The sequence below is a fragment of the Mustela erminea genome, chromosome 2 (assembly GCF_009829155.1).
Source record: "Mustela erminea isolate mMusErm1 chromosome 2, mMusErm1.Pri, whole genome shotgun sequence".
NCBI classification, from domain to species: Eukaryota; Metazoa; Chordata; class Mammalia; order Carnivora; family Mustelidae; genus Mustela; species Mustela erminea.
Window position 1 is genome coordinate 9810385 of NC_045615.1, and position 13898 is coordinate 9824282.

The window sequence follows — 13898 nt, forward strand, 5'->3', positions numbered from 1 at the left end:
TGACATCCAAGTTGCCCGGCAGAGATCTTGGATGTCTGCTTCTAACATCAAGATGATCAGATGATCAGGACTAAAGAATCGGTCTTGAGTGGTGGGCCACAGGTTCATCAGTGGCCGTCTCCTTGTATTTGAAGTGCCTGTGAGACATCTCACTGTATAACAGAAATGGGATCTGACTGTGGCGTCACCACATGTACCACCATAGTTGAGACAGCTGAGAAAATAAATAAGCAAATAAATAGTAGCTAACACTGTGCTAAGCACTTTGCATGTATCAGTTCAATCTTCCCAGTCTCAACTGTCCTCATTTTACAGACCTCACGCTGAGCCACGATTCTGTGCCATTTCCTTGCACCATGAACTCTCCACATACGGGTTCATTTCTGATCCCTGAGGCTAGAGTGCCCCTCTGTCATTTCACTCTCAAGATTCAATTCCACGCATCCTCTCGAGCTCCTTTCCAATGTCCTCAGTTCTAAGTGCCCAAAGTCTTGCTCAGAACTGACCATTTCCTCTTCAGTCCTCACTTAGCATTTAGTCATCTAACAAAAACTTCGGAGTGCTGTCTCCCCATTAGAACTGTAGGCAACTTGGAAACAGGAGCTATTTTTCTTTTGTCCTGGGATCTCCTTCAGTACTTCTCAAAGCACCTTTCATTCAGGGGCACTCCTTAACGGCTGACTTTTTAGAAATGGATGAATTGAGCTTTTAAAAGGAATACATGGCGAGGTGAAGGGGAAGCTGTTTTTGTGACTGACCTGCTCCGTCTCCACTCAGTTCTCTCTCCATACTCCCCTACCATCTTCTCTCTTTCTAGCTCAGTACACGAATTTGATTTCTAAATCCAACCCCAGTCCAGAAAAAGGAGCATCCTGATTCCTTTTGCCATATTAAAAATTCACGGCCAGAAGTATTGGGAGCCTCAAGCCTTTCAGGTGCTCCCTGATGTCCTCTAGACCTCAAACCGCACAGAGGAGGAGGCCGATTTTGTTGTGGTGGTGGTTGTTAAGTTCAAATTTATTTGTATCAAGTTTTTTTAATTGAGATATAATTGACGTAAAACATTACATTAATTTCAGCTGCTCAACATAATGATTTGGTTATTTGTATATATTATGAAATGATCACCATGGTAAGTCTAGGTAACATCTATCACCACACGTTGTTACAATTTTTTCCTTATGAGAACTTTTAAGATCTACTCTCTTAGCAACTTTCTTTTTTTTTTTTTTTTTTTGAAGATTTTATTTGTTTATTTGACAGAGATCACAAGTAGACGGAGAGGCAGGCAGAGAGAGAGGAGGAAGCAGGCTCCCTGCCGAGCAGAAAGCCCAATGCGGGACCCAATCCCAGGACCCCAAGATCATGACCTGAGCCGAAGGCAGTGGCTTAACCCACTGAGCCACCCAGGCACCCTCTTAGCAACTTTCAAACATACAACACAGTATTCTCAACTATAGTCACCTGTGCTGTATATTATATTCCCAGAACTTATTTATTTTGTAACTGGAAGTCTGCCTTTTGACCCTCTCTGCCCATTTCACATACCCCACCCCACCCCACCCCCAGAAGTGATGCCTTATTATTTTTCACTGTGGACCCAGCATGTGGTAAAGCATCTTGGATAGCAGGTCATTGGTAAAAAAAATTCGTTGAATGAATAATAATCCACTACTTCTTACTTCAAAGTCCCTGGTAAGGGGGAAATTAGCAAACCATGCTCTCTCATTTGTTAAACTGAGCCTAGTCTCTCTCTCTCTCTCTTTTTAAGATTTTATTTATTTATTTGACAGAAGAGAGAGAGAGATCACAGGTAGGCAGGGAGGCAGGCAGAGAGAGAGAGGAGGAAGCAGGCTCCTCACTGAGCAGAGAGGGGTCGAACCCAGGACCCTGAGACCATGACCCGAGCCGAAGGCAGAGGCTTAACCCACTGAGCCACCCAGGCGCCCGGAACCTAGTCTCTCTTTAACAACCAATGCAATAAGCAATCCCACACCTACTAGCTAATCTATTTATACCACACTCCTCTGGGACCTCTTTTTAAAAACTTCCTGTGTTGGGGAGTGGGCAAAAAATGGTCCCGCTGAGACTGACTTCTCTTGTCTATCTAAGACATTCTTTACTCTCTGCCAGACCTTTCCCTAAGCCTCGCCCAGAAGGAGATTATCTCTGTAATCCTGTCATACATAATGATTCCCTTTCCCCCCATTTCTCTCCAGCTTCCCACCCATTCCTAGTCAAGCACTACCTAACTTTCTAATCCTGTTCAGTGTCTCTCAGGATTTCTTGACACAATTTCAATGATGCCAAGCCCTAAAGCTGGACATCAAAGGAATAAAGCATGAATAGGATCTATTCTGTCATAGATTTACTCGGTGTTCTGTGTCCTAGATTTGGGTGTGTGCCTGTGTGTGAACTGCTTTGCTTTCGGCCAGATACAGAGCCCGTGCTGAAAAAGCATAAACCATTTATAAATTTTCTTATCTCCATTTTTTAATTTTATTCAAATAAATAAATAGAATTCGTTCTATTGGAATTTTATTCAACTGTTTATTTCATTTCATTTCATTTGCATGTGGTTGACACACAATGTTACATCAGTTTCAGGTATACAACATAGTTTATATATTCAGCTGTATTTACGGTGAGTGTCACTCCCATCTGTCCCATTATGTCACTATTACTGTGTCATTGTCTATATCCCTTAGGCTCTGCCTTTTATTCCCATGACTTGTTCATTCCAAAACTGGAGGCCTATATCTCCCACTGCTCTTCACCCTTTCCCCCAACCCCCCACCCCTCTCCCCTATGGCAGCCATCAGTTTGTTGTCCGTACGGGGTTGCCGGAGTTGTGTTTGTGAGAAGAGGAGATACAAGAGTATGTGCCAAAGTTCTGAGGATAAAATGAAAAGGAAGAGAGAGCGAGCACAAATGACCAGGTAGCAGGCTTGACGCCAGGGGCTACCTTACCTACATTCCCTAACAGTTTCTTCTCTGGCACCACTACAGGCTGGAATTTACACAGATGTAGACAATTACGCCCTTGAAACTTGAAAGTTGGCTTCCAAAGCAGTTTATCCCATTGTCTATGCAGATGCCCTTGGAGTGAGAATGTAGAAAATTCAAGAGTTTAGAAAATGATCTCCTCCAGCCCTGCCAGAGCCCTTCAAGCTCATAGCATTTAGAAACCAAAATGAGGCTCTCGGATGGGGTTTGGTGTGTATCCACAGGCAGGTTTGGCAGATTGGCCACTCGGCGTCCCTGGCTTGTGTATGTTCTTCTCTTCCCGATGTCCACCTTTTCCAAGAGCAGCCAGAGCCCCTTGGGTGGGCGAGCACCACGCCAGCTGACAGAGAAGGGCGCACTTCTCCCTCGGTGGCCAAGCGGCCAAAAAACACTGGCAGCTGCTATTCTCCTAAATGTGGTTCAGAGCTCCTGGACTCAAGTAGAGGGAACAATAGTGCCCTGAAGGTGCCTTTGGCCCACACCGACACTGGTTGACTAAGAAGAGCATGTCTCTGACTTACACGGTCCAACAGTGGAAAGCGAGTCCTGCCCAGGGTTCAGGCAGGCAGCTCCCGGGCTAGAGACAGCTTTAGAAAACGAATACCCCTGGTGCAGATAAGGAGATCAAAGGGGAGCTTTGCAGAGTGTGCCAGACTCAAGTCAGTGACAGAAAAAGCAAACTTTTGACCTTCTGGGTGTTTCTAGTTCACCAAAGAAACTCAATCATACACCAAGGAATTGATTTTTACAAAAGGCTGATTTGAAGCATGGCTCCCTGGATTCCACACTGAAATTCCTCCCTGGTGCTTATTTCAGGAAGGCAGAGAAAGAGAAGTGAGAGCTAATCCGGGGAGCGTCGACAGCTGCCGAGTTCATTCTCTGGCTCTTGGGATTTCCCACCCTACCAGGAGGAAGGGGACAAGGAGTTTTCAAGGAGCAGGTGGAATGTGTTTTCCCTAATTCAGGGTTCAAACGTGGAGTCTGTAGGTTCCAGGAAAATGAACAGAGAAGTTCTGATGTGTATCCACTTATATAGCTTCGTTGCTTACTTTGTTACTGTAAAACTGGCCATAGCTTTCCTTGGATTCCCAGACAGGTCTACAGACGGAACTAGGTTAAGAACTGTTACCGGGTGTCCTACATTATTTCACATTCCCCTGGCACTGGGGGGCAGAGAGCCTGAACATTGGGGTCCAAAATTGGATGATGAACCCCCCCACCCCGCTGTTGCTAAATTCCCTGAATAAGGACACTATACCTACCACACTGGCTCCTCCTGAATGACATTATACCAACCTCTACTCCTACAGTAAGTGAAATAAGACATCACTCCGCCCTCCACAGTCCCCTTCTGGCCTCATTTATTCCTTTCACGACCCTCACTATATTTCATGACAACCTTCTCTCTGCCTCTTGCCCTGATCCCAGTAGCAACAGGCCTGCTTCAGCCATCCTTCTGCCCCGGACCGACTCCTTACCTCATCTGCTCATTCTCGGCAAAAGAGCCTTGACTAAAATTATCACCTGAGTACATCCTGTTCTTGTTTCCATTCTTAACATTACCTAAAGGGATTATTATAATCCTGGACTATATAAAGGCATGAAAAGGACTGAGATCGCTGAGCTTGGCTAAACGTTGACTGCTAAGTAACAAACCATAAACACCAACCATCTCTATGATGCGGGGGCAGGGTTTCGAGGTCTTCAGGATCATGGAAATCATGGGACAGGCAGACTTGACAAAGCGACACCTGCACATGGCCTCAACTCCTTCTGTTGCCATTTCTGATCTTGACACTTTTCATAGTCCATTCTTCGCCCGCCCCTAACTACTCAGTTCCTTATATCAGTATTAATAAGATCATTGTAAAAAATTATCGGTCATTTTTTTTCCTCATTCCACGACTTGTCCAAGTTCAGACTTTACATAGAGAATCCTCTTCCAGCATAACATGGCACCGGTAGTACCATCTTTCCTATTTTGTTAATGCTCTAGGGGGCCCCAGGAGAAATGCTACACTATGACCACGGGTGGAGACCGGGATGGTCCAGGCAAACCCAGACGTGGTGTGGGGACCACGTCCGGGTTTGCCTGGACCATCCCGGTCCCCACACCCTACACAGAACCGTGCGGTGCTCTGTGATTCCTTCTCTTCCATCACACACAACGTGCGTCACCTGCTTCCCATTGGATGTCTCTCTCCCAGCTGAGACAGAAATGGCAGAAGATGCTCTGGAGCAAGAATATAACAAATTTCAAGCTAAGAACTCCCTGAAGAAAGAAACCGCCAGTTTCCGGGAGTCCCGAGCCAGGCTCCTCCCCGTGTGGCGTTGTCGCGTGGTCCTTCGCTGGTCCACCAGCTGCAGTCTTGCTCCTCAACCATCTCACGTTCCCTGACACGCCCACTAGGCCTTGTTATATTTAACTCCATGATTTTGCTCCACACGTTGCATATAAATTCAAAACATGGTTCAGGAATCATGTAATCAAAAAGACAGCTACTGGGCGCCTGGGTGGCTCAGTGGGTTAAGCCGCTGCCTTCGGCTCAGGTCATGATTTCAGGGTCCTGGGATCGAGTCCCGCATCGGGCTCTCTGCTCGGCAGGGAGCCTGCTTCCTCCTCTCTCTCTCTGCCTGCCTCTCTGCCTACTTGTGATCTCTCCCTGTCAAATAAATAAATAAATAAAATCTTAAAAAAAAAAAAAAAAAAAAGACAGCTACTGAGGGGCGCCGGGGGTGGGGGCTCAGTCGGTTAAGTGTCTCCCTTCGCCTGGCCTCATGACCTCAGGGTCCTGGGAGGGAGCCCCGCATTCCGCTCCCTGCTCCGCGGGGAGCCTGCTTCTCCCCCTTCTGCTGCCCCTTCCCCTGCTCAGGCACCTATGTGCAGTCTCTCCCTCTCTCTCTCCCTCTTTCTCAAATAGATTACAAAGAGAACTACTGAATCTACACCAAGATTGCCGGGAGCTAGGGGTGCCAGAAAAACTAGCCCCACGCTCATTCTCTCTTCTGTCCACAGATTCGAAACCTGGCAGCAAATCTCTGCGTCGACAGCAAGCACGGGGCCACCGGCACTGAACTGAGGCTGGACATCTGCGTCAAGGACGGTTCCGAAAGGACGTGGTCTCACGAACAGGTAGGTCAGCAACCCGAAGGTCAGCAACCGGAGGTGATGGGAGCCAGTGGCGCTGAGGCAGGCAGGGAGGCAGGCAGGGAAGACAGATTTCTAACCCAGGCATACAGGACCCACAGGTGGTGGTCCTTGCTCCCACCGACCAGCTCTGTTGTTCAGCCAATTACTTACCTCCTTGGTTTCTGCTTCATCTCCGAGCAGCTGTGATAATCAGCTGAGATCCTGTACAGAAATGTGCTTTACATAGGAGAAAGGATGGTGGAAACGTCCCAGGCTTCTGTTTTCTTTCCCCGAATGGTAGTCTTCAAACCACGAAAAGCCTATAGAGTGCCATGTGATCTTCCAGCTAAATTTCACAGTTTTATTGAAAGACTCTTTTTATTTTGTAAGTTTTTTGCGACTTTTATCTAATCTTATTTTCCCCTCTGGCGATATTTTGAAAAGGAGACTTTACATAAGCGTCTTGTGCTGTAGCAGTCTGTAATCCTACACATGAAGGATGACTTTGAGGCGGTAACAGGCCAACCCGGACTTCCTGGAATCCTTTAGAACTATTTGTTGCCTTTGATTGAAAAGCGTTTCAGTGCAATTCTGTTTATGAAGTGACTTGCGACTCCTGACCCCCTGATGGTCCTTGTAAGGGACTTGCCTCACACCATGTCGCTTGCAAAAGAGACAGGATAGTGGGTAGAATTGTGTCCATCCCTTTTTATTGTCTTAACTTTTGATAATGAAAAATCAAATGGGGGGGACATCTGGGTGGCTCAGTGGGTTAAGCCTCTGCCTTCAGCTCAGGTCACGATCTCAGGGTCCTGGGTTCGAGCCTCCTATCAGGTTCCTTGCTCTGCAGGGACTCTGCTTCTCCCTCCGCCTCTGCCGCTCCCCTTGCTTGTGTGCTTTCCCTGAGAAATAAATAAAGTCTTTCAAGAAATCAAATAGGAAACTATAAAAAAATTAGAGCACACCCTCGCCCACTCATTTCACTGACTTCATAACTATGTGCAGCTAGTGCCATATTTTTCAAAAGAATAAAATTTACAGATACAGTTAAAGCCCCTTCCCTGTCCTACTCCTCTGTCTCCCTCTACAAAAGGCCACATCTCACGTTCAGCACAGTATAAACTGCCTGTGCTTTGTTTCCCAGAATTGCCCAGAATGCCTCTCTTATGAAACCTGAAAACAGGAGACAAGCAGTTTCCACGAAGGCTTGAGTTCTGTCCTATTGCTCTATTCCTCAGTATCCATCTTGTATATGAAACCAGTGAAGACAAATCATGCCCAGCCTAGGATCTTGCTGAGCTGCTCAGATAGGCTGAGCTCCGCCGTGCTGGCTCCTCCCTGTCCTCCCCCTACTGTCCCATCCGACCCCGCACGCAGCTGACACTACAGTGCAGAGCAGCATGGTCCGGGAAAGCGACGATGAAGCCGGCACACAGCACAGTCCGAAATTAACACCTTCAGTCCATGAACCCACACTGCCCTGCCCCGATGGGTCATCTGGTCCTTCCACTCTGATCCACAGCCTCATGGTGTTCCAGAAGGATCGTGGGCCTTGCAGTGAGGCCAACCTAGATTTCAGCCACCATAACCTGTGTGACCTTGTGAAATTGTTACATCTCTCTAACCTGGAGTTTCTCCACCTCTGAATAGGGACAATAATATTCACAACAGAATAAATCTTGTCTACATACACCAGCATGTAGCACGTGTGGTAGGGGCAAAATCAATGTACTTTCCCTTCTGCTTTATGACATTTTCTCCCCCGGATCACTTTATACTAACACCAAATTAGAAATCTCTCTCAGGTCCAAGGCAGCTGCCAAAACCAAATACTATTTATCATTCACTCAAATATATCCTGCAGTGTGCAGACGCTTATCAGGTTGGTTTTAAAGAAGGCTCTGCGGGAGCCCTGGGTGGCTCAGTTGGCTAAGCGTCTGCCTTCGGCTCAGGTCATGATCCTGGGGTCCTAGGAATGAGTCCCACACTCCTTCTGCTGCTCTCCTGCTCTCTGTCAAATAAATAAATAAAATCTTAAAAAAATAAAAATAGTCTTTCATGGTTCACCTCTGCCTCCGATTTCCCGCAATTCACTTTTCCTTTCCTTCTCCTAATGTCTTCCATGTTATTCCTTATGCTCCGCAAGTAGGTGAAACCGTATGACAATGAGGGTATGTATTGCATGGAGCCCTGGGAATTGTACATATAAAATGAATCTTGGAACATTGCATCAAAAACTAATGATGTATTTTACGGTGACTAACATAACACATCAAAAAATAAGAAAATAAATAAAAATAAAAATAAAGACTCTGCAGCTCCCAGATTTGTGAATAGGAATGAAATATCAGCAAAAGCTGACTTGCCCCTCCTTTACCCATCTTCTTCAGTAAACACACAGGGCTGTTACCAGGAATGTGAGGAAGAGTCTGGCCTGTCACCTCCGAGAAGCAATTCTGACTTCAGCCTGGGAGCAAGAGAAAAGGCTTCAGAGGCCTATCAGGAGGACCCACATTTAGAGTAGAAAGGACACTTTTTTAAAGAAAAAAGGAAAAGAAGCATGCCAGATGGAAAATCTATGTCTGTTGGGCTAAATTCCTCTCTACCGCCCCTGTGCAGCCCAACCAGGAAACACGGGTAGCCAGCCAGCCGATGAGAAGTATGCCTTGCCTGAATGCCTGAATCAGGTTTCATAATTCTGTCTTCTGGAATGTCCTAGATTTAAATATGCTCTGGACCACAGATTTTATGTGACAGCCGAAAAATAAATATAAATAAAACCGACTATATTGCATACACTTTAAAAATGGTTGGTATATTTTCCCTCTTCATGCTGAACTGTTAAAATCTACATCATGTAATTCAAGAAATGGTCACCAGAGGGCAGCACCAGACAAGCAGAAACTATGAGGCACAAAAAGACCAGTTAATACAGCTCTTTAAAAAGATTCCTGGTCTCTAGAGATTCTAAAAACAGAGCTATGGGGAGATTAAACAAAGTTGACAGGAGGTAAAAAATGAATCATCTTTGAAATACGTATCACCATATATTCACTTGGTGATTAAAACATTACAAGCTGCTTTTTTCCCCAATAATTAGCTATAAGCTTTATACACTGTATTACTCAATGACTTACATGAATTAAGACTCATTCTCCTCCGTTTTGATTAAAATGCCTGAGTGAAAAAAGAGTATATCGGAGAAGGAAAATTATAGGTATTCTTTTTTATTCAAAAACATTTAAAGAATCCACAAGGGGCACTTATTAGAGTTGAAATGATCCTTTTTAACAAAAGGCAAAAATAAAACACAAATGAATAAACAAAATAGTTACATGGGAAATAAAGGATCATCTACGGAAGCACCTTGACAAGAAAATGCCTCTTGTTGCAGAACACCAGTGATGTCTAATTTGGCTTCTGTGAAGGAAGCAATTTGTGTGATTCATTTTTTCCAAGGGCCTTCTATTTAGCTGTTTGAGATCACTGTAGCATTGTGTGCTCGCTTTGAGCTTCCTTTAGGGACCGAGAAAGAAAAAGCAAAGAGAACTTAATAAGACTGTAAGGTCTGGAAAGGATACCCTCCAAATGCCATTAGGACTCCAAGTGAGAGGGCAAGGGAGGAAGGAATGCCTTCAGTGGCCTACAGTTCAGGCCAGGCAGCAGGCTCTGGTCTCACACTGGGGCTAGTACTGTGGCCGCACAGACCTTCCTGCCGCTGAGGAAGCCGACCGAATGCTCCCTTCACAAGACCCAGAGGGGCACGTGCGCACAGAGATGGGAGCAAGTCGGTGCACGTGGTAAAGGACGAGTGCTGGGACCCACAGCCTCACTCGCAGAACAGAACAGAGCTGGGACCAACTGCAACGTGCACTTGCTCAGATTTTTGCCAACCACATAACAAGGAAATAAAATAGAACCACCCACGGAGAGGGAAATATTCTCGGTCTTCTCAAATCAAGTAGCAAAATCAAGGTGCTAAGTGTATTTGCAGTACTAAGTCTAGCTGAGCGTACTTACACGATACGGTATAAAGCCAGGCAACATTACCCACACCAGGCTGACAGTAAACTGAAGAAGTACAAGTTCTGTATCACTCTGGATCTATATTTAAAAGTATCACTTAAAAGCAGCAAGTGGAGAGATTAACATCAATTTACTCTAAAACTGAGGATTTGAGGTTGAAAAAAATCAAGTTTTTGCACAGGAAACCTGAATGAAATCTAATCTTTCCATCAGTAAGAACCAGCCCAAGAGTAAGAGACAAACTATAAATGTCACAATAGCATCATAAAATACAGACGATGAAAATACATTCATAACTGCTTGTGTCTGGTTCTACAAAATTGCTCGGGAGAAAGTGTGCCTAATGAATGAAAGGCTTGGTGCCTGATTGGATTGACATGGCCATCAGGATGAGATAAATGGCAAAAGAAAGCACTTCGGCGACATAAGAGAGACAAATTTTAGCTAAAGGTAGGTGCAGAAGAATAGAGCAGTTGATATAATCTGGAAACATCTCTTGGGGTGCAGGAAAGTCATCACCACATAATCAGGATGATATGATGGTGATGTTGATAAAGCATGAAACTCTATGGAGACCCCCAGCTAACAACCAACCCACAAATCTGAAAATGATTATTGCACTCTAACGACAAACCTAGCAACGAGAAATAAAAGTCGCCTAAGGAACCCTGGGGTATAATTGGGACAATAGGTGAATAAGTCCATCAAGAGAAGAATTTGTTGATGTTTGCTTTAACACAGGAATTCTTTTGTACTTCACTCATTCCTTTAATTAAAAAATTAGAAAAGTAGAAATTAAGAAAGCAAAAAGTAAAAAAAAAAAAAAAAAAAAAAGACTGTCTATAAAAGAAGACATAAGCTGGGGCACCTGGGTGGCTCAGTCAGTTAGGCATCTGACCCTGTTCCGGCTCAGGTACTGGTCTCAAGGGTGGTGGGATGGAGCCCTGCATCGGGGTCCCCGCTCAGCAGGTAGGACTGCTTGAAGATTCTCTCCTCTGCCCCCTCCACTCACTCACTCATTCTCTCCCTCCAATAAATATATCAATATTTTTTTAATTTTTTTTTTAAGATTTTTTATTTATTTATTTGACAGGCAGAGATTACAAGTAGGCAGAGAGGCAAGCAGAGAGAGAGAGGAGGAAGCAGGCTCTCCGCTGAGCAGAGAGCCCGATGCGGGGCTCAATCCCAGGAGCCTGGGATCATGACCTGAGCCGAAGGCAGAGGCTTTAACCCCCTGAGCCACCCAGGCGCCCCAAATATATAAATATTTTAAAAAGAAAGAAAGAAGGAAGGAAGGAAGGAAGGAAGGAAGGAAGGATGGATATTTAAGCCAAGGGACCTGGGTGGCTCAGCCAGTTGAGCGTGGTACTCCATTTCAGCTCAGGTCAGGATCTCAGTGTTATAAGATAGAGCCCTATATGAGATTCTCTCCCTCTCTCTCTCCCTCTCTGCCCCTTCCCCCACACCTGGCCCCTGGACTGAATCTCAAAGAACTGGTAAGCATGAGCTAGGTTGGCTGAATGTTGGCCTCCCGACCACAAAAAAGTCTCATGAACAAAGTCACAGAAGGGAAAATATAGCCTGATTAGTGTAAGGAACCACAAATGTTTTTGAATTGAGATATCATTGGCATACGACATTATATTAGCTTCAGTCATACAACATAATGATTCGGTATTTGTACATATTGCAAAGTGATCACTAGAGCAAATCTAGCTCACGCACATCACCATTCAGAGTCACAGGATTTGTTTTTCTGGTGATGAGAACTGTTAAGATCCACTCTCTTAGCAACTTCCAAATGTTTTGCTGTTGCTGGAACATCCACGAAGGGAAAAGGGATGCAGCTGGGGAAAATGGCAAAGGCCAGATTGTGGGAAATGCTTTATAAGTTAATGATGTAGGAAAGACAGGTCAAAGCTGACAGCCAAGAAAGAATTCTTGAGACATCTTTGGTGCAAAAAGTGGTTTTATTAAAGCACGGGGATGGGACCCATGAGCAGAAAGAGCTGCACCGGGGTCATGAGGAACGGATGATTATATACTTTCACGTCGGGAGGGGGTTAGGGATAGCGGAAGTCACTAAGAAATTTGGAAGCAAGGTTTCCAGGACCTTGAGCGGGCTAGCTATTGTTGGAGAAAGGTCATCTATTACCATCTTATAAACCCTCAGTCATGAAACCCTTCAGATGTATATCGGTGCCCCACATGCTTGGGGATGATTGCCAACACGTATCTTGGAGGGTTTAGAGATAAATGAAGTTTCCAAAAGAATTTTTATATGTTAAAGTAGACTTACAGGATCCAGAATCAAGGTTGGGGATTGAGGGTGTGGAGGTCGGGCTAGGTTTCCTTTTGCCCTTAGCAAGCAGTCAGCATGGAGGCAGCTGAGTCCCTAGAGGAACGTCACTCCGCCTGTTTCAAGGACTTGTCAGTAGTAAGCTGTAGGTAGTAAGGACACTTCATAATTTCTCTTCCACCTCTGTTTCCTGCATCATTAAAGAGTTTTTATTGTGTTCTCTGAGCATTATATGAAAACACGCTGAGATTTCAGGCCAAGAGGTAACATAGTCAAAAGGTTGTGAAGGAAGGCAGGAAAGACACCAATCAGAGAGTCATTTTAGTAGTCCAGACAAGAAATATCGAGAGCAAAGGTAGTAGAGATAGAGCGGAAGGGACGACTTCCAGCAATATTCGGAGACGAAAGCGTTCAAGACTTGCTAAGTGATTAAATAATGAGGGTGAGGAAACAAAGTGTTAACAGAGGAAAGACTCCCAGGTTGGCAAGTGAATACTATGACCACCAACTAAAGCAAAATAAAAGAGTAGGAGCAGGCTTAGAAGGAAAGAAAACTAATTGAATTTAGGATATTTTGAATTTGAGATGTCCATGGGGCATGCAGGTGGGCAATTCTACACAGAGTTGGACACATCACAGATGATACGTTATCAGCGTACTCGCGGGAGCTGGACTGAGCATACACAGAAGCCACCAGAAGGGGTAGAGGACAAGGTCCAAGGGAGAACACCGAGCAGCACCTGCATCAAAGACAGATACAAGATGGTCATGAGTAAAACAGAGGAACAGGATAAGAGGAACCCAGTATTTCAGAAACCAAGGGACAAGTCAGTTCTGATTTGAAGAGAGTGTTGAAATCAGAAATACCTAGCTGATCGACATTTTTCCTTGATAAGTTATTGTCCTGCATGGGATTTAAATTTAAATGAATCTAAAAAACGGCTCAGTCCACCATGAAATGGGGGGAGGGGGAACCGTAGGAAAAAGGACTACACAGTATCTCTTCATGAATCTATTTCACATGCCTGACCTAGAACCCGTGTCCTTCTCGTTAAAGCATTCTCTTGTGTCCTGTCTTCCAGGTAAATAGAGGACACTCACTCCCCATTACGCAGGCAATCCACTTTCCTATGTCTGATTTACAGCATGTCTTTGCGATTTTCTCCCCACCCCTTAGCCCCGTGTTTTCAAGTTTTCTGCAGTCTGCTCCCCGCACGTCACTGTATGTGGTAGCCACTCCTGGTATTTTGCTGGTGTCTCTACATTTTCTTACCCAGGTAGGAGGGAAAAACTGAAATATTCGAACGACCTGGTGGGGGCCAAGTGCATCATCTATGCGCAGCTCAGCATCTCCTTGGCTCTTCTGTCAACAGGACGGCTCTTTATCTGGCAGCTCACAGCTTGGCTTCACAAAGGCCACCTTAAGTCCGTCCCATT

At 45.1% G+C, this 13898-nt stretch overlaps 1 protein-coding gene across 2 annotated transcripts in view; it reads left to right on the forward strand.

Annotated features, from left to right (window-relative positions):
* GALNTL6 (polypeptide N-acetylgalactosaminyltransferase like 6) overlaps positions 1-13898 on the forward strand; it is a 1222158-nt gene that overhangs the window by 1188950 nt on the left and 19310 nt on the right. For both annotated transcript variants that reach the window (XM_032332218.1, XM_032332219.1), the window contains one exon: positions 6023-6139. In XM_032332218.1, coding sequence (XP_032188109.1) covers positions 6023-6139 — 117 coding nt within the window. The remainder of the gene's footprint in view (positions 1-6022; positions 6140-13898) is intronic.